Genomic DNA, 24,100 nt, shown 5'->3' on the forward strand with positions numbered 1-24,100 from the left:
GTACATCCTCTTGACTTTTGGTGTTTATCAACACCACAATCCTATGAGATTTTCACTTTATTTACTAGCCACACACCTCAATTTTTCCCACTTTAAATGGAAAATTCCCAAATTACATGAATTCGATCGATTTGGAGATTCCCATAATGTGAGAATTTTACCAAAATACCTAATATGGTCTTGTTAATCCCTTAGTAGTGATTGGTATAGTCACATTAGATTCATCACCCTCAAAGTATTGTCCCAACTTGTTAACAGGTATTTCTATAACAAGGTTTTTATCTAGGTTGGGTGGTGGATCTAAGTGTTCCTCCTCTATTGGCATCTCCCCAACTCCATCCATCTGTGCAAATTTTGGTAGCCCAAACTTCAGTTCTCCATTAAGGAAGGCTCGAAGAGCTGAGACTAGCTCGGGGTCTTTATATAGTTTGGACATGATGGTGGTTCTAACTTCTGAAGACATGAAATCCATCAATTTGGCAATGTTTAATGGCACCTTTTGGCTTTGAGTCCCTTGACGTGGGGAAGATGGGATCTCCATTTCTTCGATAGGATGAGGTAGTCCCTCTGTAAACACTCTTTCCATCAAGAAGTGAGTACGCCCACTTTCCCATTACTTTAAGTCACTTTCTTCTTTGATGACACTAGGTATGTCCAAGGTTCTATGGACTTGGTGAGGTTGTTGTTGCGTACGGGACACGGCGTCTGTAATCTGGATCTTCCTAGGTGCTGGTTCTAGATCCTTTTGGGTATATTCTATCAAACTCCTTAATTGCTTGACTCGCTCAATCTCCTCTGTAGGGTTTGGGTAAGTTCCTATATTCTTTTTGGATCCTGGCCATTGTGGCTCATGAACATCTTCCTTGTTGGTTTCTATGTTAGTGGTCGTTTTGGTCTCCATGGTTTCACCTGAATCAGAATCTTCTTCAGCGTCATTCATATATACGGGGTCATCACCAGTCCCTATGTTGGTCTTTCAACTAGGGTCTGACTTCGCTACTTTTTGCGATCTCTTTCTTCGTGTTTTCTTCTTTTTCTGAGATTGGGCAATTGATGCCGTGTCTCTTTCCTCAAGGATATAATTTTGTTTTTGGAGAATCGATCGTGTGAGTATGTTTACTGGTACCACAGGTGTACTTGGTATGGCTCCTCGGTAACTTCAATCAAGTTTAATGGCGTGATCTTCGGTGAATTTGGATTATTTGGACATTGGGCAATCAAATGATCTATGCCACATCGATTACACATTGGTATCGGCATTGTAGATGTGCTTGCTTGATTGGTTTGCATTAGTGTGGCATTCTTTTGTAGCCTAATAGGACACTCGGCTACACGATGTGGACCTCCACACTCATAGCATTGAAGAGGTGGTCTCTTAGCAATGTAATTGATATTTTGGCCTCTTGCCGCAAGAGCAGCTACTTGATAGACAGGTTTGACTTGTCCCCAATAGTCCTCCATGTAGTATTGTGGACTTTCTTCAAGCACATCCATCCCATAGGTGATATTAGGATCTATATCTTCCTCATAGCCTTCCAAACAAGAAATAGATGACTCACAACCCACTTGATTCACAGAAGTGATTCTCGGATGTGGTGGTTGCGGTCCTAGCACTGGAGGTGGTAAGGGTGTTGTTTGAACAACATTTTGGACCCTAGGGACCATATGTTGTGATGTTTGTTCAAGAGGTGGGGCCGGCATCAATGCAGGCACTCGAGGTGTGTCTGTCCATGCTAAGGTTGGTCTATTGGCCATCGCGCGCTTAAATACTATGCAATCCTTAGCTTGATGACCATACCTTCCACATGCATTGTAGTTCCCATTGAATTTTACTCTAAAAGTAGGGAATTCACTGGTACTATGCGGTCCATAGCATACTGAGCACCATTGTTGCTCCCTTCTTGGATACATATGATTGTTTTGTGGAGCACGATTGTCTCTAAGACTCTCTTGAATAGCCTTGGTGAGATCTGCTAAAGTCATCTCAGATATCTTTGGCTCCTTAGAAATAGGCTTTAGGGTCATTGGTTGATGCCCCGATGCTTGTGAGCTAATAGATTTAGACTCAATAGACACTCTTTCTCCTTGAGTCATTAAATTATCCTCCAATTGGAACGCATTGGTGGTGACTTCTTCCCAAGTGGTGATACCTCTAATGACTAGGCCATTGTAGATATCCTCATGTCGTAATCCCCTAATGAATCTATCAAGCAATTGGTTATTGTTGAAGCGCTCATTTGGATTACAACGAGAATTCAAATGCTTCAAGCGACTTATAAAGTCTCTCACCGACTCTCCTTTGTCTCGTTGGGCTTTCTGGAGCTGAGAGGATACACCCCAAAGTACTCCCTCTCGTATGTATTCTTTTAAGAACAGTCTCCTAAGAGTAGGGTAAATCATTTTTTCTTCCACCCTTAGGGTTCTATACCAATCCCCAGCCTTTCCACTTAAGGTTAGGCTTAAAGCACTGCTCTTATGTAGGTCATTGTGTTCTCCCAAAGAATCGCATATTTGTTCAAACACTTCGATATGCTTCCTCACATCCCCGTCTCCGCTAAATTTTTGTGTGAGATTGGCTATTTGTACTGCCTTACTTCTAGGCTCTCTATCAAGCGTGTTACGCATATTCTCAGCAATAGATCGACTAATAGCTTGAGAAAATGTTGCCAAGTCACCTAAGTGAGCAGGCACCGTGGGTGAAGGTGCTCCAGAGACTACATGTGGAGTAGGTATTGGCATTGGGCTTGGCGCATAGGAAGCCCTTGGGTTCCACGTTGGGTATGATGTTGTGCCATGTGGTGGTCCATAGTTCGTATGAGTGGCCCTAGGCATAGCAGACGTCGGATGTGACATGCTAATACTAGCCGGTATAGTCCCATGGGAATAAGAACTTGTGTATTGTGGTTGTGGAGCATAGGTAGTTGAAACAATGGGAGGGGTAGGGACTACATGAGTGTGAGCCATAGGTGCATACGATTGGTACACACTTGTAGATACTGTTGCAGGCATTGAGCTACCATGTAGTGGTGCTTTACTAACAAATGAGGTCCATGGCGTGTTTCTTGGCATGCCCATCATTGGGGTAGGCATGGTAGCCGTGGTGTCATCAAGGGAAGGATGAGCTAGACTTGGAAAAGTAAAGCTATCACTTGTGGGCTCAGATTGCATTGAGACCCCTGGCGAAACAACATATGGGGGATGGATGGGACTCACTGGGGGAGTCTCCATTTGTGATAGAGTGGGTTGTTTCCCTTTGCCCGTGTCTAAAAATCGCATAGGACCCGTCGAAGGTATGTTTATTCCTCGATTTTGCCTCTCGGACTGGATAATCCTATGGATGACATTGCAGATCATGTGTTGTTGTTCCTCTAGACTAGTGGCACTAGATATGGATTGTACAACTTCTAACCAACCCGCATGGTATGTGTAGCCCATGTATAGGTCGGTCAAAGTCTCCGTGTGTAGGTCATATTCCCGATTTTCATTGAGAAATACCCCGTCCAAACTTGGTGTACTAGAGGGTTTCCGTGAGGTGGATGCACTGTTGCTTCCCGTGTTTTGACTTTTACTCACCGCTACCTTAGAGGCGACTTTGGAAGGTGGTAGCTCGGTAGGGCCCTCATTAAATGTGGTAGGTAGAATGTCCACGTGGACACTCTGAGGGAGTGTGGGGTCTACAATAGATGTGAATGGTGATTCTACTTCCCCACCCCCTTCGTTTACTTCACTAGCCGTAGGTTCAGAGCGCGTAGCTCTACTAAAAGTTTCCATCAAATGGCTAAAAACACTAGTTCCAGGTTGTTGGGGCCAGCTAGGCACGATTTCATTTGTTCCCCCGGGGCTTTGTGTAAGATTCTCTTCCATAATATTGTAGTCAGAGAAAGAGTCGTTAGCCGCTATATTTGGATCTTGGGTTGCACTACCTTGGGTCCCCGCCGAGGGCGTAGACCCTAGCGTGGAAGGATAGTGAGTACCCCCGTAAATCGAGGCACTAGCTAGTTGTTCAGACTCTAGCACATGACCAGAGCGTAGATACATGTGCTTTGGGTGCCCTACAAGTGTCGGTAAGTACCCTTAAAGGTTACTTGCTTTGTTTTGTGGGTGTTTTGCACCCCGTTTTCTACTTGATTTTTTCTTGTTTTTGATGTTTTTTGAATGTTTTTTAATGTTTGATTTTTTTTATTAAAGTGTGTGATAGCTCGAAACGAGCGTTTCACTTAGAGGGTCGCTGTGTGCTTTACAGCATAATTTTCGGGCATCTGACGTTCCGTTGGTCCTCAAAAAATCGATTTTTAGCTACGTGTGAAGCTAATTCGTTTTTTTAAAAGGCGACCGAGGCCTAGGCCTGAGCATGAGCTTGGGCTTGGGTCTGGGAGATATTCCCGATCCCGGTCCTACCTTTAAATTTTTTATTTTTTTTATTTTTAATTTGTAATTTGTTACTTTTTAAAGGATAAGGTCGCCGCGGCCTGCGCGAGAGCACACACACACTCTATCTACCTACTTCTAACTAATACACCTACTCTTACACACTAACACAGTCTATTAACTCTCACTAATCTACTTCCTACTTACTGTCGCAGAAAACTAACTACCTTAATACACAGAGAATAAACACAGAACCTTTGAAAACTCCATTAACAAAAAAAACTAACTACCTTAATACACAGAAAATAAACACAGAACCTTTGAAATCTCCATTAACAAAAAACACACACAGTATAACACCAAATCCCTCTTCTCAACACACACACACTCTTTCCCTACCTTTCCTATAATTGAAATTGCACCACGGAGAAGCACAAAGTGCTACTCGAGCTTAATGCACGGCATTCCTGGCAACGGCGCCAAAAATGTGCGTGTATGTCGCACGTGTCAATGCAAGGAACTTGCCGATACACCATGTGTGAGCCACAAATGGCTCCAAGCACACAACAAGCCTAATCTAGTAAGCTCAAAGAAGGCGATGGTGTGTCACTCACCGCTCTACGCTTGCTTCGTGGAATATTCCTCATCGCAAAGAAGAAGGAGCCGCCGCACTCAACCGCTTCGCCGTCGCCGTGCCTTCGTAATGCTCGATCGCCCACACACACTCTCTCTCTCTCACATACACACACACACACAAGGAGGTGAAGAAGAAGAAGATGGAGATGGAGATGGAGCAAGAGCACTCTTCTATTTCACAAATGAGAGAATGAGTGAATTTTAGGTTTAGTTGACTTTTATATGAGCTCGCCTCATTCACACTTGGGCGCCCATGCTTAGCCAACTAATCCCTTGAATGTTCCAGTTAGAGTGCGCCTCTCATCGGAGATCACTCTTACCCTTTTCCTATTGGACCGACAAGCCCGGTACCTGACTCTACCAAATAAATAATACAATGTCCGCCGTAGGTTTCAACATCCGTCGTAGGTAATAGGGTGTCCGTGAGCCGTGAGGGTTAACATATCAACAACATGGCATATATGAATCACTCAAAGAAGGGGGGGGAATCATCAAAGACAAAGCACTTCCCAAGCTGAAGTCCAACCTTGAAGACAAAGCTGAAGACAACCCTATGATAAGACTGCACCAGGTCGTGTCAAGAGACGACGTGAATTAGGAAGGGGGGAGTGTTAAAAGATCATGTGATTTAGGATTGGCCTAGCCCTCGTTTTCCCTTGGCACGAGTAGCCCATTTAGGCCACTTAGGAGCAGAGGCTATACTTTTTCTTCCAGATTCCTTGCGGAAGAGAGGTTTTACTAACCTCTGAAAGTTTTTCCTCACATGAAGATTCCAATAGAATCTTCAAATGAACTTTAGATTTATTATTTATCAAGCCATCAAGAGAGAGTATTCCTCTGTGGGATTAGTTACTAGCTATCTATCTACCTATATTGTTAAAAAGCGCATAGAGGTTCTGGGCATGTAGCCAAAGTTTCTTGCTTCGTCCAATGCACCATACTTCGCTCAACTTTTGCACTCAGCAGTTCGGAGCCATCATCGTTGCTCATGCTAGAGAAAGTGCTGCCAGCCTCACTTAAAACCTCTTGCTCACCAATCTTTGAAGCTTCCTATTTGTGCATTTGGAAGGAAGCTCTTAGTAGTTGCTAGGCAGCTCCTGCACTAATATGGCCGCTCGGACCTCTCACCCGGCCCATCATCGGCCACCTGCATCTTCTCACCCACCTTTCCCACCAGAATGGTGTGTGCAAGCTCGCCCAAGAGCAATGGCCTCCGCTTACGGGGCACTCCTGCCATTGTGGAAAAGGAGATTGCAGACCCACGATGCCCCTTGGCCTATCGACCTCTCACTCACCCTCGCACTGCTATTGTTGTGCAAGTGTGCTTCGACAGCAGCAATGTGGAGTATATTGCACCGCTCGGTCCCTATTGGGAGTTTCTTCGGCAAGTGTATGCGACCTTGCTCTTCAACCCCAAGAAGATGGAAGCTTTCAGGCATGTGAGGGAGGGGGAACACAGGGATGAGAGGAGGTGGAGGTGCAGGGAAGCCTGTTGATGACAACAACAGTATGGTGATGGGATCTGCAACAAACGACATAATAGAACAAAAATGACAACATAATAATAAAATTATCGATGATGAGGAGATTACAGAGCCTCAGGACTTGCTGGATGTTCTACTCATTGCCAATGTAAAATAATAGGGAGATCAAAAAATCATGGCCGCAATCCTTGCTTGATTAATGTTTTGCTGATGTATTGTATAAATGATTTTTCATTTTACATTGAATTTCATACAATTAGGGCATTGGTATATAGAATAGAGCATTATGTGAGAGCGGAAAGTGAGACCAACACACGTTTGCTAATATACTTCTGAAAGTTTTCCCTCGCATGAAGATTCCAATAGAATCCTAAAACAAACTCTAGATTTATTATTTATGAAGCCATCAAGAGAGAGTGTTTCTTTATGGGATTAGTTACTAGCTACCTATCTATCTATATTGTATATAAAGCGCATAGAGGTTTTGGGCACGTGGCCAAAGTTTCTTGCTTCGGCCCGTGCACCATACACCCTTACCACTGTTAGCGCGAGAGAGAGAGAGAGAGAGAGAGAGAGAGACGTCTTCGCCTCCAATCAAGCTTATTTGCTTGGATTTCTACCTACTTCCCTCCATCTTCCATATATGTATTGAGTTTGAGTGTAGCGATATGCTGCCTCTCATCGGTACATCTTGGCCTCACAAGCTGTGCTCTAATGGGTTGAGTAAGGCTTTGCCATCCATATTTCTCCCCTCTTCTCTGCATATAAAATGACCCCCTTATGCATGTTGAGAGCTGAGCCCTCTTTCTTGTAGTGATAGGCTATCACGAGTTATCTTCAGTAGTGTTACCATCGCCAATACGAGCTGTTGACGTACCTTTAGTCTATGCCATCCCTGTCAATCAACACGATCGACGTAGAGAGAGAGAGAGAGCTAGCTTCATGAAGTGTTTTCCTTTGATATATAGTTGTCAAGGGCAATAAGCTTCACTAAGGAGTAGGATAAGATGCAAGGTAGTGCTATGCTCCTAGGATTTCAAAGACTTGCATCCATAACTCAAAACAAAATCCAGTGTGTGTGTGTGAGTACAAGTTTGTGTGGAAAGGCCTTGGTGGGAAAAGGGGTTGTGGCCTCCCTGAACACTTGCGTCATTGCGCAATAAGGCGAATGTGCTTTTGGGGGGGGGGGGGGGGGGGGGGGGGAGAGAGAGAGAGAGAGAGAGAGAGAGAGAGAACTTTTCTTGATCTACCTTTATAAAATTTGTCGCAGAGCAAGGGGTTTGAAGGTAAGAGGGGCCATGTCGCCGCCGCCGAAGGAGACGCAGTTTTACTAGTGGAGTTAAAATCTGTTTGACTGTGATAAAAAATTTGACTCCGAGACCATCTATTCCTCATGTTTTCTTTTGTTTGAGAGATTCTATGACTAAGGTAACTTTAGTGAGGTAGATGGGAGCATCCAGTGTTTTGGAAACGTCTTGAGAAATTAGTTGGTGCTTGGCCTTCCATATTATCTCTCGATGTTGAGCTTAGGCGGATGAGACTAATTCCATCGTTATCTCCTAATGGTAGCGACGTGTTTTTCTATTGTGGTTAGGAGATTTTGAGATTTTGTGACGGTGTTGGACCAAGCTTTTGAGGGAGACTTGAAAAAGGAGAATGACTGGTCCTAGATGTTGCAAACCCGTTCGATAACCATGGGAATATTGAAAAGGGAGGAGAAAAACAGCTCGTCGTTTTGGGCTTGGCAAATGCTCTGTTGTAGATGTTTGCAACCGAACTAGAGATGGGACATCTATCCACTCTTGCATTCTCCTTTGCTATATAGTTTTTTTTTCCAAGTAAACTCTCCTTCTAGTTCAATGTCAACCAAAGAAAAATGGATCTAAGATATATATTGCCATTGTTGTTTATTTACTACCGGATAGTTTCGAACCTTTAAAAAGGAATCTATTGGAGGTGACTCCACCATGTTGAAGTCTTCAATTAAGATCCCTGCACCACAGATTGATTGGAACTCGCACCAGAGTTTTGTTCTACCTACCACCAAATCTTTAACATATATGGAAAAGAGATAACAATGGACTAGGTCTGGGAGAGAGAGACTGAACACCAATTTTTACCTTTGAAAAAGATAAGAGATCCCAAAGAGGTAGAGTAACCAAGAACTGTTCCACTTGAGCCTTTGGTGTGATGGGAGGAGACCCAAGTTAACGCTTTTGAAATCTTTTGTAGTCTAAAGGCTAGCTCTTCCACTGAGCATTTGACCTCTTGTAGAGTAATGATGTAGTACCCATCGTCTTCCAATTTATCCTAATTCACTATTTGATGATGTCGATCGGTGGACGAGGCCCTGCTAGTATACCGATGACCGCTCTAGATTGTAGGTCAACTTCAAGCTTCTTTATTTGAGAGGCAGAGAAGATAGATGATCGAGGGGTGACCTCTAGTACCATCAATCGAGCGACCTTGAACAGGACCCTCGCCTTCTGCACCACTACAAAGGTTTTCCGGATGCGTATTGAGATGTCCATTGGGGATGACAGAAGGAGGCGGGAAATGCGGAGCTGATATGCCTTGAGGAGCTGCATGCCCACCATCTCCATTTTTTGAACAAGCCCATTGGAGCAGAGCTTGATGGAGTGCCTCTACGTATTAGGAGGCCGGGTAGTCCATCAGCTCCCCTCAGCACTAAAGGGCATCGGGTCTTTATGAAGCCCCGGCCATGGGATCTACGGCAAAGAACTAGGCGTGCGTGATGCGAGGTACGATCGGTACCCGGCATGTCGGAGTTTACCTTTTTTGTCTTAGTTTACTTTTGCCCCAGTCTAGATTTATTTATAATGCATTTGCTTCCATCATGGCTATCATAAGTGCACGAGAGGGTTGGATAGGCCACAAGCCCGCAAGGGGCGTTGAGTGCCCTGGATTTTTGAGCCCTCCAATCTCCTCGACATTCATAGGCACATCCCCCATTGTTGATCCCACTGCTCCCCCTCATTTAATAGCCCATGCCCTTTAATGTCAAGGATTAGGCATGCTTCCTTTTTTGATGGCCAACTACTGTTACATTTGGAAGAGAGGAAAAAGACAAAGATTACAACTGTATTACAATCCGAGGATCTCACTCTGATCCACAAATCCACAAATGCAAAAGTGTAAATTTAACACATAGAAATTCACATCTTTAGCGTTGCTAATAATAAGGGAGATCAACTGCAACCAGCAGGTGCGCCACATTCAGATGTTATTTCAAGGCTATCCCATGCCTCCATGTCAAGCAACTCTCCCATGTTCAAGAGAGGCTCGTTGTCCGGATCGGCGATGACGTCTTCTCGGCCTCCCTTTCTCATGGCAGGGCGTCTTGTTCCCATATGCAAGCGAGGGTTAGTCAGCTTTGCATCCGGGAGGCTGTACCTCAGCCGAATGGCCTGGTAAGCAAATGGAATCCAGCTTGTTGGATGCAAGTTGTCGACCGACACGCTGCCGCCGGCAGATGGGGCAGCACCGGCATCAATCCCTGTCTCCTGCCATTTCTTCACTCGGGCCCCAAATTTCACAGGTATTAATGTAGATATTGCACCGACCTGCGCACGGGCCTCTGCGTTGTCCCCAAACTGGATGCCGCTGTGGAAGACAAGCTTAGTGACCACCCAAAGCTCCAGCTCCGTTTTATCCCTGTCAATCACCAGCAACAATATTATATAATGTGCATAAATTCCAGTAATTAGCTGCGCCGATCTAATGTGATGGATCAATATTACTGTTGGGACAATCTCTGCAATTCCACGTCGGTACAGAAATTACATAGCCTATCTACATAATTATACCTTGGTGCAAACCATTGCTGAATGTACTTGATGTTGGGAGTCCATGGATTTGCTTCTGACGAGAGGCATTTCGCGAGGGCAGGGATATCCACACTCTCTGACTCCACGTTGTTTATGATGGAGAGCTTCCCAGCACCAGCTGCACCCCCAACCGACGCAATGTCGCTGGCGGATGCCTCTAAGGCCACAGAGACTCCGCCCGTGAATCTCCATCGTTGGCCATGGAAGAAAATGTGAATGTGCTTCCCTCTAAAGCCAGAGCTGCCACGTGATCTCAACTCCTGCAGCTCTTGCTTCAGAGCCTCCAATGTCACCTCGTCCTCCTCCTCCTCTTCATCATCATCGTCCTCTTCCTCTTCCAAATCAGGCTGCGCATCCTGGTAAGAATTTGGGGCAGCAGCGTGCCCAGCCACGCCAAAAATGGAGCCGACGCGCATCAACACGGGACGATTGCGGAAAATGCCTTCCTGTTTAATCTTCACCAGCACATCCAGCAGCTCGAAATCAGCGGCATTGGCGGGCCTCAGGTAAACCAACTTGTGATGATTCCACAGGAACTTGGTCAAGGCTGCTCCAGACATGATGATGTTATAACAAATGAAGGGATGCCAAGCTCAGTTCTGCTATGAAGTGAGTGGCAAAGCTGCAGAAGAGAAGCGCGCTTTAGCATTATAACTTATAAGTACCCGTGCTTGCGCCAAGGCAGCGTTCACAGAAAACACGCGCTAGACTTTTATGTTTTTGGTGGAGTGATTTACTAGAAATGGTCATTTTGTGGCCTTCGTGATCGATGAAACTCTTGAGAAATTGTGAGCCTTTGATAAAACTAGTTGATTAGTGCCACTGAAAATGTCTTAAGACTACCAATATGCTCTCACAAATGAATGATTTTCTTGTTTTTTTTTTCCCAGCAGGAAGGCCATAGGTGAAGGTTGAGAAAAGGTGCAAACTTTGAGGCGTTGATGCATAGCGTGCCGATGGTGGACATGTGTCTTCTTTGATTGAAAATATCTTCCTTTTATATTATGAATGGATCTTTCTGTCATTATAACTTGGTCTCTTTTTTTTTCACACATTATAGGGGCTACCAGAGGGGAGGTGCTTAGTACTTATCCCTTCCAAATATTTAAATCTTTCTTGACTTCCTTTTTGACCTGGTGCTTAGGACTTATCCCTTCCAAATATTTAAATCTTTCTTGACTTCCTTTTTTACCTGCAGAGGCCATAGTGGGTGGGTGGATTTTTGGTGCAAATTTTGGACCTTGGATGCAAGTTGATTGGATGGAGGACAAGTGTACACTCTGCTTGTTTTTTAATAATTTTTTTAGGCTTCTTTGAAAGGTGTTGACAATTGTGTACCTCTTTCTTTAAAAAGGACCATTAAAAATTTGGTCACACACAATCTTTTTCGTCCTCTTTCACCTTCTTTTTGTTATTTTAGTTTGTAAAACGGTTCTTTCATTTAAGAGCATGGGCTCCATATCATTAAAAAACTTTAATATCCTGATCAATTGAACATCTTATTTATCAGTCAAATCTTATGTTACACATCTATCCCTTTCACTCTCTCTCACTTTAAAGGCTTACGTTTCTTTCCTTCAACGTGTGGTTGTGAGGCACAAATGGCTTTGGGGGTCCATTTCTTTCACTCTTGATGGGGGTCATTGAAAACGATCCCCTCTGGTGTGGGGGTCCTCTTTGTGCCGCTCGTCCCCGCCTTCCCCTATTTTGCAGAGCAACGACAATAACTCTTTGCTCAACCTTCCTCAAGTTCGTAGAGTGACATAAGTGTTGCCAATTGTGGGATGCGTGCCTTTGCTGACAAGAAAGTGGAGTAGATGCGCCATGCCGTCCACCGCAAAGCTAGCACGCTCTTGTTGTGGACGCCAACAATCCACCATAGCCCTAGGTGCTACCTTCCACCAATTGCCTCACTGATAGAGATATATAGAGAGAAGAAGAAGAAGAGGATTTTTAACGTCGTAGGAAACTATCCCAAGAGACCTTAAAGATCTATCGCACGAGAAGAGTTCAAGACTTGTTATTCAAGAGGGACATGCATAGGAAGCGTAGACCTCAAAAAAGAGTTTCACCACGTTTTCTTTCACATGGAATCCGCAAAGATTCCATTCAACCAAGCAATTTCAATAAATCGGTACCTCCTGCTTCAAATACTAGGTGCCACGAGTTGGGTAGCTGAGAGGGAGCTTCAAAAAAACATTAAAAATATAATCTATAGAGCGAGAATGAGTTGGGACGTGGCAGCGGTGGTGGTAGGGAGCTTGGTTGTGATATGGGTCGGCCTGCTTAGATTTGGGCAGCGTCATAGCCCCTATCCCAAGACATGGCCTCTTGTAGGCGCGCAACTAGAAACTTTGCTCAACTTCCAATGTCTGCATGACTGGCTCCTCTCCTTCTTCAACGATCGTCACCATACCGTCAATCTCTCCCTCATCTCTTCCACAACCTTATTCTTCATTGTGGATCCTCGCAATGTGGAGCACATCCTCAAGGGCAACTTCTACAACTATCCCAAGGTACTCCTCTCTCCTTTCTTCTTCCTCTTCCTTTTTCTGTGTCTGTATTCTCCAACTATCTCAAGGTACTAGTCCTCTCTGCTTTCTTCTTTCTCCTCCTTTTCCCTTGTGCAAGCATTTGAGCCTCTTTCTTTTGGCATCCTGTGTTCCAGTCAATTACTGCTTCAGATTTTACTCGAAATTTAATTTTTGTTGTCGAAAGCTGGTGATGGTAAGGAGAGAGAGTATGCCGTGCAATGTATGATTCCTTAGCTCAGATGGAGAGACATGGAAGAAGCATCTTAAGGTGGCCAGTCTTGAGTTTTCAAACAGAAAGCTACGAGATTTCAGCACAAATGCTTTTAGGAAAGATGTACTCCTCCTCCTTTAGATTCTTGACGCGGTAGCATCCTGACAGAAAGTTGTTGATTTGCAAGTAATGGTCTTGTACCTCAATTCTTTACAACACAAGCATGCAGATTCACCCCCCCCCCCCCCCCCCCCCCCACACACACACATACATGCACGCACACAAATGCTTCAATAGAGGACATTGCCAGCGCTTTACAAGTGGTTCCATGCATGCATGCACAATAGCCATGATTAATTCTCTCAAAAAACCGCCAATTGGCATCTGCATAACCCATGCTGGATTGGTCTTCTAGAAAATGAATCTTGTGCATAGTCTTCGTTATTGACAAGAAGCCTATGTTTTGTGTGCCATTATTTTCTATCTAAAAACCTTGCAAAGTGGTCATGTTGTAAGGATGCACAGTTTGAACTACGATCGGCCCTCTTTTGTGCATCCAAAGAGGGTCACATCAAACCAAAAATGGGACGAGGAGCCAACAAGTCTCTCAGCACTGATGACAAAACACAATTCCAAGCTTTATATGTACCTCAATATCTCTTCCACCAATTCTTTCAGACATCCCATTTTTCGGATGAGGACTCTGACTTCAGCCTCATTTTTCTCAAACTTTCCGCCAGATAGCTCCTAATAGCTCTCCTACAATGTTGTTGCAAAACCAAGAAGGATCAAGAATGATAGGTGCCGTGATAGCTCTACAATTTATTTTTTGTGCCACACATGGATTAATCACACAACTTTGGCAAGCCTCGAGTGTTCTTTTCTAACGAGGTTTAAATATATGCTAGAGCTTAGGATTCTATTTCTCATTGTTTCTTTCTAAATTCTGATGAAATAATTGCTATTGTAAGTATCACAATGTTGTGCTAGAAAGGGTTCGTTGTTTCAAGCTGCCATGGCTAAGCATTAACTTGGTGTCAAAAGTTCAAGTTTTAATACAAGCTAATGCTCATAAATCTACACTTTTGTGACAGTTTGTACACTAATCCTTGATTTATGGTTAAAAGGATATACTTTATTTATGCTTTGGAATATATTTTAATTTAATTAGTTCATTGTTACACTTCTTTCCAAATAATATAATATTTTATTGTGATACCGCATGTTTTAAAATACTAGTGTCGTTTTCGATATTTCTCTCTCACAGAGAAGCCTCCTATTATGGAATACCCATCAATAGCCTTACTAGACCATTGTTAATTTTCACCTTGCTTAAACTTTTTGATTGAAAGTGAAAAATCATGATGATAATCTCATTGGAATTTACTTTCATGTTTAACATTGAGAGATGTGTTTATGAACATTTCAAACTTTTTGTCTTTGTCAATGCTCATCTCATCAAAAATAATAATAAAACAAAATACTAAAGGTACTTTATGCATTTTATAACAATAAAACAAATTGTCAAGGTAATTCATTTAACGAAGGATCCATTCACTAACTAAACAAATGCACGATGGGGAGGATTTGTCCAGGAACATTTGAAAGTTTTTGGCTTTTCAATATGTACTAGTATGTAACCCGCGCGTTGCTGTGACCAAAGAAACATTGCCTCTATTCTTGTAGGGCTATCTTCTTTTCCAAATGGAACGCTATCAATACTCTCTTCCTATTATTGCATTTTTTAAAATGATGCATGACACAACCTCTTGATATATTGTTGGGATTAAGGCCTATGTGCCTTGACCGGTCGCCCAGGTCATGGGCGCCCGCCCACTGTTACCCTATACTTATAGTGAGTATACTGTATAGGGGGAGCTGCCACTTCAGAGTCTCCCCACCCACATTGTGTGTGTGTCTCTTTCTCTCTCTCTCACTCTCCGTCTGTGGTGCTCTCCGATCCCCTTCAATTGGTATCAGAGCTTTGGCTTTGCGACAGATGGAGTGCTACAAAGAAGGGAGCTTTCGGCTATGATGAGCTCGCTTTCGGTGAAAGCTTGAGATCGATGAATAACCACCAGATCTATGCTCATGGAAGCTTGAGGGGCATTCCCAAGCTTGAGAGAAGAGTGTATTGTAAGTGTGTATGGTTATTTGCAGCTATACTTGCAGGAAAACTGCAGATTTTCATTTCCGCAGGTCATTTTTCGGGCCCCAAAAACAGTGTTTTTTGCATAACTTTTGCATACGGAATGCGATTTATGCAAGGTTAAGGTGTAACCTGGGGTTTTGGCACGCTCCGAACGCAATGGTGATGTCTATTTGAGCTGATTTTGACCTCTGAAATTTCTGCAGCAGCAACAAGTTTTTGCTGCGTTTTTGGGTCGAAAACATCGTTTTTTGGCATAGCTTTCACACCCGGACTCGGATACATGTGATCCAGGAGTCTACCTTGGGGTTTTGGCACGCTCCGGACGTGCTCGTTATATCAGAATTTTAAAATTCTGGACGTTGAATTTTCTGCAGCAGTAGTTGTTTATTGTGTGTCGAGGATTCCACACATGGTTTGCTCTCGGATGTGAGAGTGATATTTGTTGCAAGTTTCCTCACAGGTGGGAGGATACGATGTATGCCTTATGTGGTTTGATGCTCAGGGAGACTGATGTGATTGCATTTTGAGCTCGGCAATGTATGCCTCGAGCATGTTTTTTGGCAGTCATAGGTAGAGCAGATATTTGTGTACTAGATTTGCAGGTGTTTGCAATGATGTATGCAAAGTGTGGAGATTGGTGCATGCATTTGGAGTGCGGTTTGATGCGCTTTGGTTGCTCATGATTTTGAGCGTGCAGTCAGTTTGATTACTGGTTTTGTGGCCGTTTTACTGACGAAACTCTGGCGAAATTTTCTCAGGAGTTTTATGCGCATCATTTATGCGATCTAGGTAGAGATTGCGGGTTGCACTCAGCATTTTCTTGCGGTGTTCTCTGCAGGTGGGAGATTTGTGTGTGTGTATGCATCGATACCGCACAGTGTGGGCTTGGTGATTAGCTCACAGATTGCAGTGTGATACTAGAGCAGACGAGGCTTGTATTGACATTGCTGGAGCTCTATTTTGGAGTGTGTCTCACAGGTTTTACATTGTGTTTCTGGCCATATTTGTAGACAGTTTCCAGGTGTTGTTGGTGAGGTGGTTTTGCTTTCTAGTTTGCTACATTGTGCTCATGGCAGAGATAGGTGATCGCTCAGATTATGATCTCTCCGAAATGTGCATGTTTGATGGGTCAGACTTTGCAGCATGGAGAGAGTGTATGCTTGATGCATTGACACAGCGAGGGTTGCATCGACCATTGAGTGGTGATGCAGGTAGACCTTCAAACATGTCTGACGATCAGTGGCAGGAGCTAGAGGAGATGGCACTATCTACACTCTCTTTGCACCTTGCGGAATCTGTATATGCTCTTGTTATGTATGAGACTACTTCGAGAGCACTTTGGCGCAGATTACATGATATGTATGATAGATCTGAGTCATCACGGACTCGTGTGAGACATGTACATTCACGAGCACGCCGACAGGTGACATGTTGGTATTGTGGTCATTCTGGACACGTTAAACGGCGCTGTTTTCGTCGTATGCGACATCGTAGGAGACATGGCAGTCTCAGAGATGTATGTAGTGATGCCATGGACTCAGTTACTTTGACAGTTGATGCAGATGTAGTGTCGGAGTATACTAGTGACGGGGATGTCACTTTTACCTCGAGCTATGCACGAGATGCTATACATGTGGATAGTGCACTCCCTTCGCAGTGGTTGCTAGACGCAGATGCTATGTTTCATGTCACACCGCATCGTGCATGGTTTTGTAGCTATTCTAGCGGGATGCTTGGCAGTGTACATTTGACCGATGGATCGGTGCATGCGATAGCAGGTGCAGGAGATGTGAGACTGTCATTACCGAGTGGTGCATCTTACTTGTTACGACATGTGTGCTATGTACCAGATTTGACTGTGAGTTTGATCTTGATTGGTCAGCTTAGAGATTGTGGATGTCAGATTTTGCTACGAGAGCGAGATTTTGTGATGCATTTGGGTTCGCTAGTGATTGCGAGAGGTGCCAGGAGTGGTACACGTTACCCATTGCATGTGGATCACACGAGAGATGTTGTTGTCTCTGTGATCACGCAGCCAGGTAGAGAGCGAGAGAGCAGGCGAGTCTCTTTTGCTTGTGGGTTGCAGGATGCTTTGCATGGAGTGCAGAGCAGTGACCTTGTTGTGCAGGTTGCGTCTACGGATGCACAGGTAGAGCGGGACAGCTCTAGTGAGTCACAGTAGGATGAGTCATCAGAGGTGATGACAAAGATGACTCACATGAATGCTGAGATGTCGGCTATTGTGGAGTCATTTCTTGATATGCTTATGCCAGAGCTTGATGCAGATTCAGGACAGATGAATACTCTTGGTACACATGTGATGTGTGGTGGACACGAGGAGTCACTCCAGAGCTCGGAGTCAGAGTGCCATGGTCTCTATGATAGGGGACAGAATTGCCATGAGTTGAGTTCTGAGTTGGAGGTGGCAGAGGTTGCCAGGGTTGCATCAACGTTCAGTGTCCTCATGTACGAGATGCTGATCTCGAGGCATGACATAGCAGCTGCAGTGGGAGCATTTGCAGCAGGGTTGATTAGTTGTTCGATGACTGATCTTGGCATAGAGCATAGGGGAGGTTTGCAGGTATTGGACCGATACTTGCAGGAGTGCATGAGCTCTTGTAGACTCTTTGCAGAGCTTGGAGCTAGCTCTGTGTGGCTTCCGCAGCGGGATGTTTGTCTATCAGTAGAGCCGGATGCACCAGCTCATCGAGAGTCAGTGGGCATAGGTTGAGAGAATATCTCACCTTCTATTAGTTGTGCACTAGTAGATCTTGCTTAAAGGCACATTGGCCTTTAAGTTGGAGGTTGTTGGGATTACGGCCTATGTGCCTTGACCGGTCGCCCAGGTCATGGGCGCCCGCCCACTGTTACCCTATACTTATAGTGAGTATACTGTATAGGGGGAGCTGCCACTTCAGAGTCTCCCCACCCACATTGTGTGTGTGTCTCCTTCTCTCTCTCTCACTCTCCGTCTGTGGTGCTCTCCGATCCCCTTCATATATTCCAACAAACATAAACATATATAAGATGCAACAAACATAAATATATGTAAGATATTGTAAAGCATTCTTTGATACAAAAATTGAAAGCTTCTGATAGGCTTTTTTTTTCTATGAGGTGCTAGCCCTTGTTCAACAAACTTAGGAGTACTCTACTTCTATTGGGTAGAGAGAGAGAGAGAGAGAGAGAGAGAGAGAGAAAGAGAGTCTTGCTTTTGGCCTATCTTGGTCTAGCAATGCTACCAAACTTGATTATATGGATTAGATAAGTTAGCATGGTGTGAAGTGATGAAATCTGAGAGAAGTTAATGTAATAATAAATCTTTTTTAGCTTGCAGAAACCCATGGGGAAGGTTGAGAAAATGTGCATCTTTTGAACTGTTGATATAGAAGCTTTTGATGGTGGACAATAGATTGAAAAGGAAGGTTACATTAATATTATCTTTATTCTATAATGTAAATGTTCTTTTACAAATCTCATCTACTTTTGCATTACATTTCCCTAGCAGGACACAGTGATTCTTCACCTTGTTCTTTTGTCTTTGTTTACTTAGAAATGGATCCCTTCGTTTAAAGACCTAATGCCTTTTCAAATGTTTGGTTTGGTTTGAAATGTACTTTCTTTCAAGACTTCAAGAATTTATTTTCAATTTTTGGTTTCAGTATTCAAATGTTTAATGTAGTATTCACCTCCTTACTTTAGTCCAACATGTACCTATATCTATATAAAAGAGATAGGTCTAGCCTATATGTGGTTACATTTTCGAGTAGCCATAGCTAGCATGCCTCTAAGTGCCAGCTTTGCATGATCTGGCTTGCCACGTCCTTAGCAAGAGCTGGAGTTTGGTTGCACTCATGCTACCTTCTCATTGGCTTTGAGTTGAGCACGCACTAAGGGCCGAGCCTTGAGTTTTGAAGCCAGTCCCACAACCCAAGAACTACCCCTAATGTTTGGCTCTCTACATTGCGACAAACCAATGTTCGGTTCCTTAAGCAGCTCTCTCTGATCCGCTTGGACTCCTTACTCGCATGATTGCAGCTAGGGGATTATAATCACCCTTTCCACTTCTCCATTGAATACACAGATGACCAGTTGGTTGAAGCGCGCATAGCACAGCATGAGCTACCACCCTCAAAGAGCGCATGCATTTAGGGAGTCACAGTGACATGGCTTGACAACGCAACCTAGGCTAGGTGCCTTCAGAGCACCATGATGGGTTGCCAACTCTACAGTCGTTTATGTTCCCTCAAATTGTGGGAGTTGCCACATGGCTTCAATAATTTTCCCCTCGAACAAATCAAAAAGCTCCACACCTTGAGCTACGGGTACGGTACTCAGTCCTCTCTCTCTCTCTCTCTCTCTCTCTCTCTCTCTCTCTCTCTCTCTCTCTCGTGTAGAGAACGGGGAGCTCCAAGCTGGAATGGTCATCCTGCATGAGCCGGTGCACTGGGGAGGGAAAATGGTGCCACCCCACCAGGTAGACGTTCGTGAGTTGTAGAGTTTTCATCCTTGAGTTGTTGGCTTCTAACTTCTTGAGGAGTTAGTTTGAATAGAGCAGAGGATCCTTAGCTCCTCCCACCCCGTTTGTTCCACCTCCAATCCTCTCAAAGCATCCCACAACACACACACAATCCAAAGTAGCAAAGCAATGTGAGCAAAGTCTGGCATGCATGCAAAATGACAAAAAGGCAACAACTCTCTCTCTCTCTCTCTCTCTCTCTCTCTCTCTCTCTCTCACACACACACACACACACACAACTTGGAGAAAGTGAGTTGGGATTTGAGGATTCCGTTCTAGAGTGTCGTCTCATGGATTGCATTGTTTGCAAGATGTTCTCTCAATAAGGGTATGGCTAGGACGCACTTGCATAGAGTGTAAAACAAGAGATTCTTACCAAATGTGGTATGTGGAAATGTACATGTACTTATAAAAGGGTATGCCCAATAAATTTAAGAGAGGGTATGGCTAGGATGCACTTGCATAAAGTGTGCATAGAGTGTAGAGCAAGAGATTCTCACCAAACATGGTATGTTTAATTGTACTTAAAGGAGGATATGCCCAACAAATTCAAGAGAGCGGTTTTCAACTAGAGGGTACAACTCCCGAGATGCAGTCATTTTTTCTAAATGTGTTCGATGTTCTCTTTAGTTCATGTACGTGTGTGTGTGTGTGTGTTTTCCTTTTGTATGTCTCAAGCTACCAATTGTTGCTGATGGCAGTAGCAAATAAAGAATTATTAAACATGCCAAAGGTAAGCATTGTGATGGATACATTGATCATTACCCAAGTGAAAGGTTCAAGAATAGAGATAGGTAGAGACTCAAAGCCACAATGCGCACAAAATTATTGAGGCCCATCGTTCCTTAGAACTTTTTCTACATTTTTGTGATCAATGTCATTCGATCATACTTTGAAGTTGTTTCAATGTCGATAGTAGTTCTAAAATTCCTATGTATATTGAAATCATCACATGAACTTTTTTACATAGTTTACTGCAACAATTATCTATATAAAAAAAACAAACTACAAGTTGGACCAAATTTGGTCACCAAGTAACTTCTATGTGACTACCATTTAAACAAACTTGACCTATTTAGTCTTCTTTTTCCATTTATCTATTACTTCTTTAATCATATATCCTCTCTACAACCTTTTAAAATTTCTTTTGTAGATTAAAAAATTAATAACTTCTACAAACACAACCTTCGTCTATGTTTGCAATGTACTTCCCAGCAGACCACCATGATCCTTCACCTTGTTATTTCTTGTAAGAGGGCCGTTAACTACGATCAAGATAGTCTCATAAATTATTTTTTTATTATTATTTTTATTTCTTATAACAAGGCCATTAACTATGCATAGTCTTTGTGTGTGTGTGTGTGTGTGTATCCACACTAGCTCACACGAGCGCGACAGGAGGAGATTAATGGTTGAGGTGATCATTCAGATTGTCCGATGCACATTTGTAAATTCAAGACATTTGGTAAATTTAGGGAGAAACGTAAATTCGAGTAGTCTTGTAAATTTGGGGCAGGCCATGCCCATGTCTCGAACCCACGACCTCCTCACCACAAGCCATGTGCTCTAACCACTACGCCCGCTTGCGTTCATTGAAATATAAGGTATTTGAGTATGTCATATAGTGAATGGGGGTGGAATTTTGGGCAGATAAGTAAATTCGGGCTGCCCCCACATCGTCAAATCCGACGATCCACGATTGAGGCGCCCCCCGTATTTATCCTCCACCATTGATCCCCTCCTACCTACACCCATGTGAGATAGTGCTAAGTATGTGTGTGTGTGTGTGTGTGTGTGTGTGTGTGTGTGTGTGTGTGTGTGTGTGTGTGTGTGTGTGTCCACACTATCTCATGCGAGTGCGACGGGAGGGGATCAATGGCTGAGGTGATCATTTAGACCGTCCGATGCGCATTTGTAAATTCAAGACATATGGTAAATTTGGGGAGAAAAGTAAATTCGAGTAGGCTTGTAAATTTGGGACAGGCCATGCCCCATGTCTCGAACCCACGACCTCCCCACTACAAGCCATGTGCTCTAACCACTATGCCCGCTTGCGTTCATTGAAACATAGGGTATTTGAGTATGTCATATAGTGAATACGGGGGGATTTGTAAATTTTAGGCAGATAAGTAAATTTGGGCCGCCCCCACATCGTCAGATCCGACGATCCACGATTGACGTGCCCCCCGTTTTTATCCTCCACCATTGATCCCCTCTTACCTACGCCCAAGTGAGATAGTGCTAAGTAAGTGTGTGTGTGTGTGTGTGAGTGAGAGAGAGAGAGAGAGAGAGAGAGAGAGAGAGAGAGACCCTATTGTATCCATAACCCACAATGAAAGATAGTTAAAAGGTGGTATGAATGGTAACCAAGGGAAGCTAGTGTGGTTTGAAGTGTGGGTGGTATGTAGTGTTCAAAACCCTATGCTAGCTCCCCAAAGGTTATTGCTTTTTTTATTTTAAAAAAATGGTATGAATGGTCATTTGATCACTTGGTTGTTTCTTATTAGTCTATTGACATGTATTGGTCTAGTTTTCTCCACAATGGTCCTTTAACTAATTCTCCCACCAAGCTGATTGGATTCCCGTGCTATTGGATATAAAAGTAGTAACCAATCAATGTTTGTTAGACCACTTTCCACTCTCCATTAAACTCAGAAAATTCAAAGAAGAAGGATTGCACCCGAAAGGGTCTACAAAGCTGAACCAACGGGTGCGTATCTGTTCAAAGACCCTATTTTCAGAGGTATGGCCAAAAAAGCTTTGAGTGAGCTTGGCAAAGATGTCCATTCAAACAACCCCTTGGCCTGGGACTCCTTTACCACGAATATTCCAAAAGCTGTTAAAACTCTAGGCCCTAAATTGAAAAAATCTCGAGATGAGCAACTCAAGCAATTGGAAGACAAAGTTGAACAACTCACCATGAAAAAATAGGAAGGAACGTCCTTGAAAGCAGAACACAAAACATGGTTGCAGGCCAAAATTGACTTGGCTGAAATATAGTTAGAAGAAGTTAGAAAATCCAAACTTTTATCTAGGGAAATGTAGCCTGAGGGGGCTTACCAAGCTCGCTTTTTTAGGGCCCTAAAAATCAAGAGAGGTAGGAGCCTGGTCGGGAACTAGGTGAAGGATCAAGAAGAAATGGCAAAGATGACTCTTGATCATTTAAGCCAAGTCATAGGCCATCTGGAAGGCCTATCTAGTGAAGTAGAGGAAGCAAGGGGAAAGCTCTTGATGACTCTGTCAAGAAAAAAAAAATCACAATCAGAAGCAAACCTCCTTGAGAAGTCCTTCTCTGAGGAGGAATGCTTTGTCGCTCTGAAAGCGCTAGGCAAAGAAAAAACTCTTGGGTGGGATGGTTTGACTACGGAGTTCTTCTATGAATTTTGGGAGGATTTAAAGTCCTTAATCACGCTTATGGCCAATCTAGTCCTGATGTTCTGGGTATTAATAGGGGCCTCATCAAACACATCCTGAAGAAAATTTGATGCTCTCAATTGAAGCGCAGACGTCCCATAACCATGATTTTAGGGCCTTACACAATCATTGCCAAGTCAATTTCTCTCAGGCTCTCTCCCATTCTAGATAAGGCTATCACTCCCCATCAACACGGCTTCATCAAAGGAAGGTTTATCTGCAATAATATCCTAGCAGCAATGGTTGGAATAGAATACACATCTATCACCATGAAAGATTGTATCTTGCTACAGCTTGATCTAGACAAAGCTTATGATAGAATAACTTGGTCATTCATCGTGGAGGGCATGAAAGCTTTGGGCTTCTGACCAAGGATGTGTTGGTCTCAAAGATTTTGTTTACAACAAGATTGTGGTCATCAAAAGCTCGATCAAGCAAGGAAGCCCACTAGCCCCTTTCCTGTTTTCCATTGGTTTGCATCTGCTAGCCACAATGCTCAAAGACAGTGCTACAAGATGGGATATCCAAGGCATGTCCCTACCTAACAACGACTAGCTCTTAGTGAACCTGTTTGCGGATGACTCCCTTCTCTTCCTCAAAGCCACCCCCTAGGTTGCTAGAAAGGCTCTGAAGATTGTGCAAACATTTGCAGTAGCCTCAAGGTCAAAATGCAAAGTTAAAAAAAAAATGATATCTTTGTCAGGGAACAACTCCTTTAATCCCCAAGCACTGTGGATAGGAGAGGTAGTGTCCAATGGTAGGATTTTTAGGCACCTCGGTGCTCCGTAGGGTTGAGTTAACACACAAGCAAAGATTCCAGTGGGTCTCTTAGACAAGGTTGTGAACAAGTTGAGAAGATGGGAGTACTTTGGTGCAACCAAAGTTTATTGACCCTAACAGAGGGCGAAATCAATGGTGTGTATGTTGTAATTAC

At 43.6% G+C, this 24,100-nt stretch overlaps 1 protein-coding gene across 1 annotated transcript; it reads right to left on the minus strand.

The window, feature by feature from the left end:
* Positions 1-9,564: 9,564 nt before the first annotated feature.
* Positions 9,565-11,163, minus strand: LOC147453695 (uncharacterized). The gene is made up of 2 exons (XM_086515803.1): positions 10,316-11,163; positions 9,565-10,163 (listed from the first exon to the last, which is right to left on the minus strand). Exons 1-2 carry the CDS (start codon positions 10,894-10,896, stop codon positions 9,698-9,700), a joined length of 1,047 nt encoding a protein of 348 aa, XP_086371929.1. The 5' UTR covers positions 10,897-11,163; the 3' UTR covers positions 9,565-9,697.
* Positions 11,164-24,100: the final 12,937 nt, after the last annotated feature.

Source organism: Adiantum capillus-veneris, chromosome 7, assembly GCF_014529385.1.
Source record: "Adiantum capillus-veneris isolate H3 chromosome 7, ASM1452938v2, whole genome shotgun sequence".
Classification (NCBI taxonomy): Eukaryota; Viridiplantae; Streptophyta; class Polypodiopsida; order Polypodiales; family Pteridaceae; genus Adiantum; species Adiantum capillus-veneris.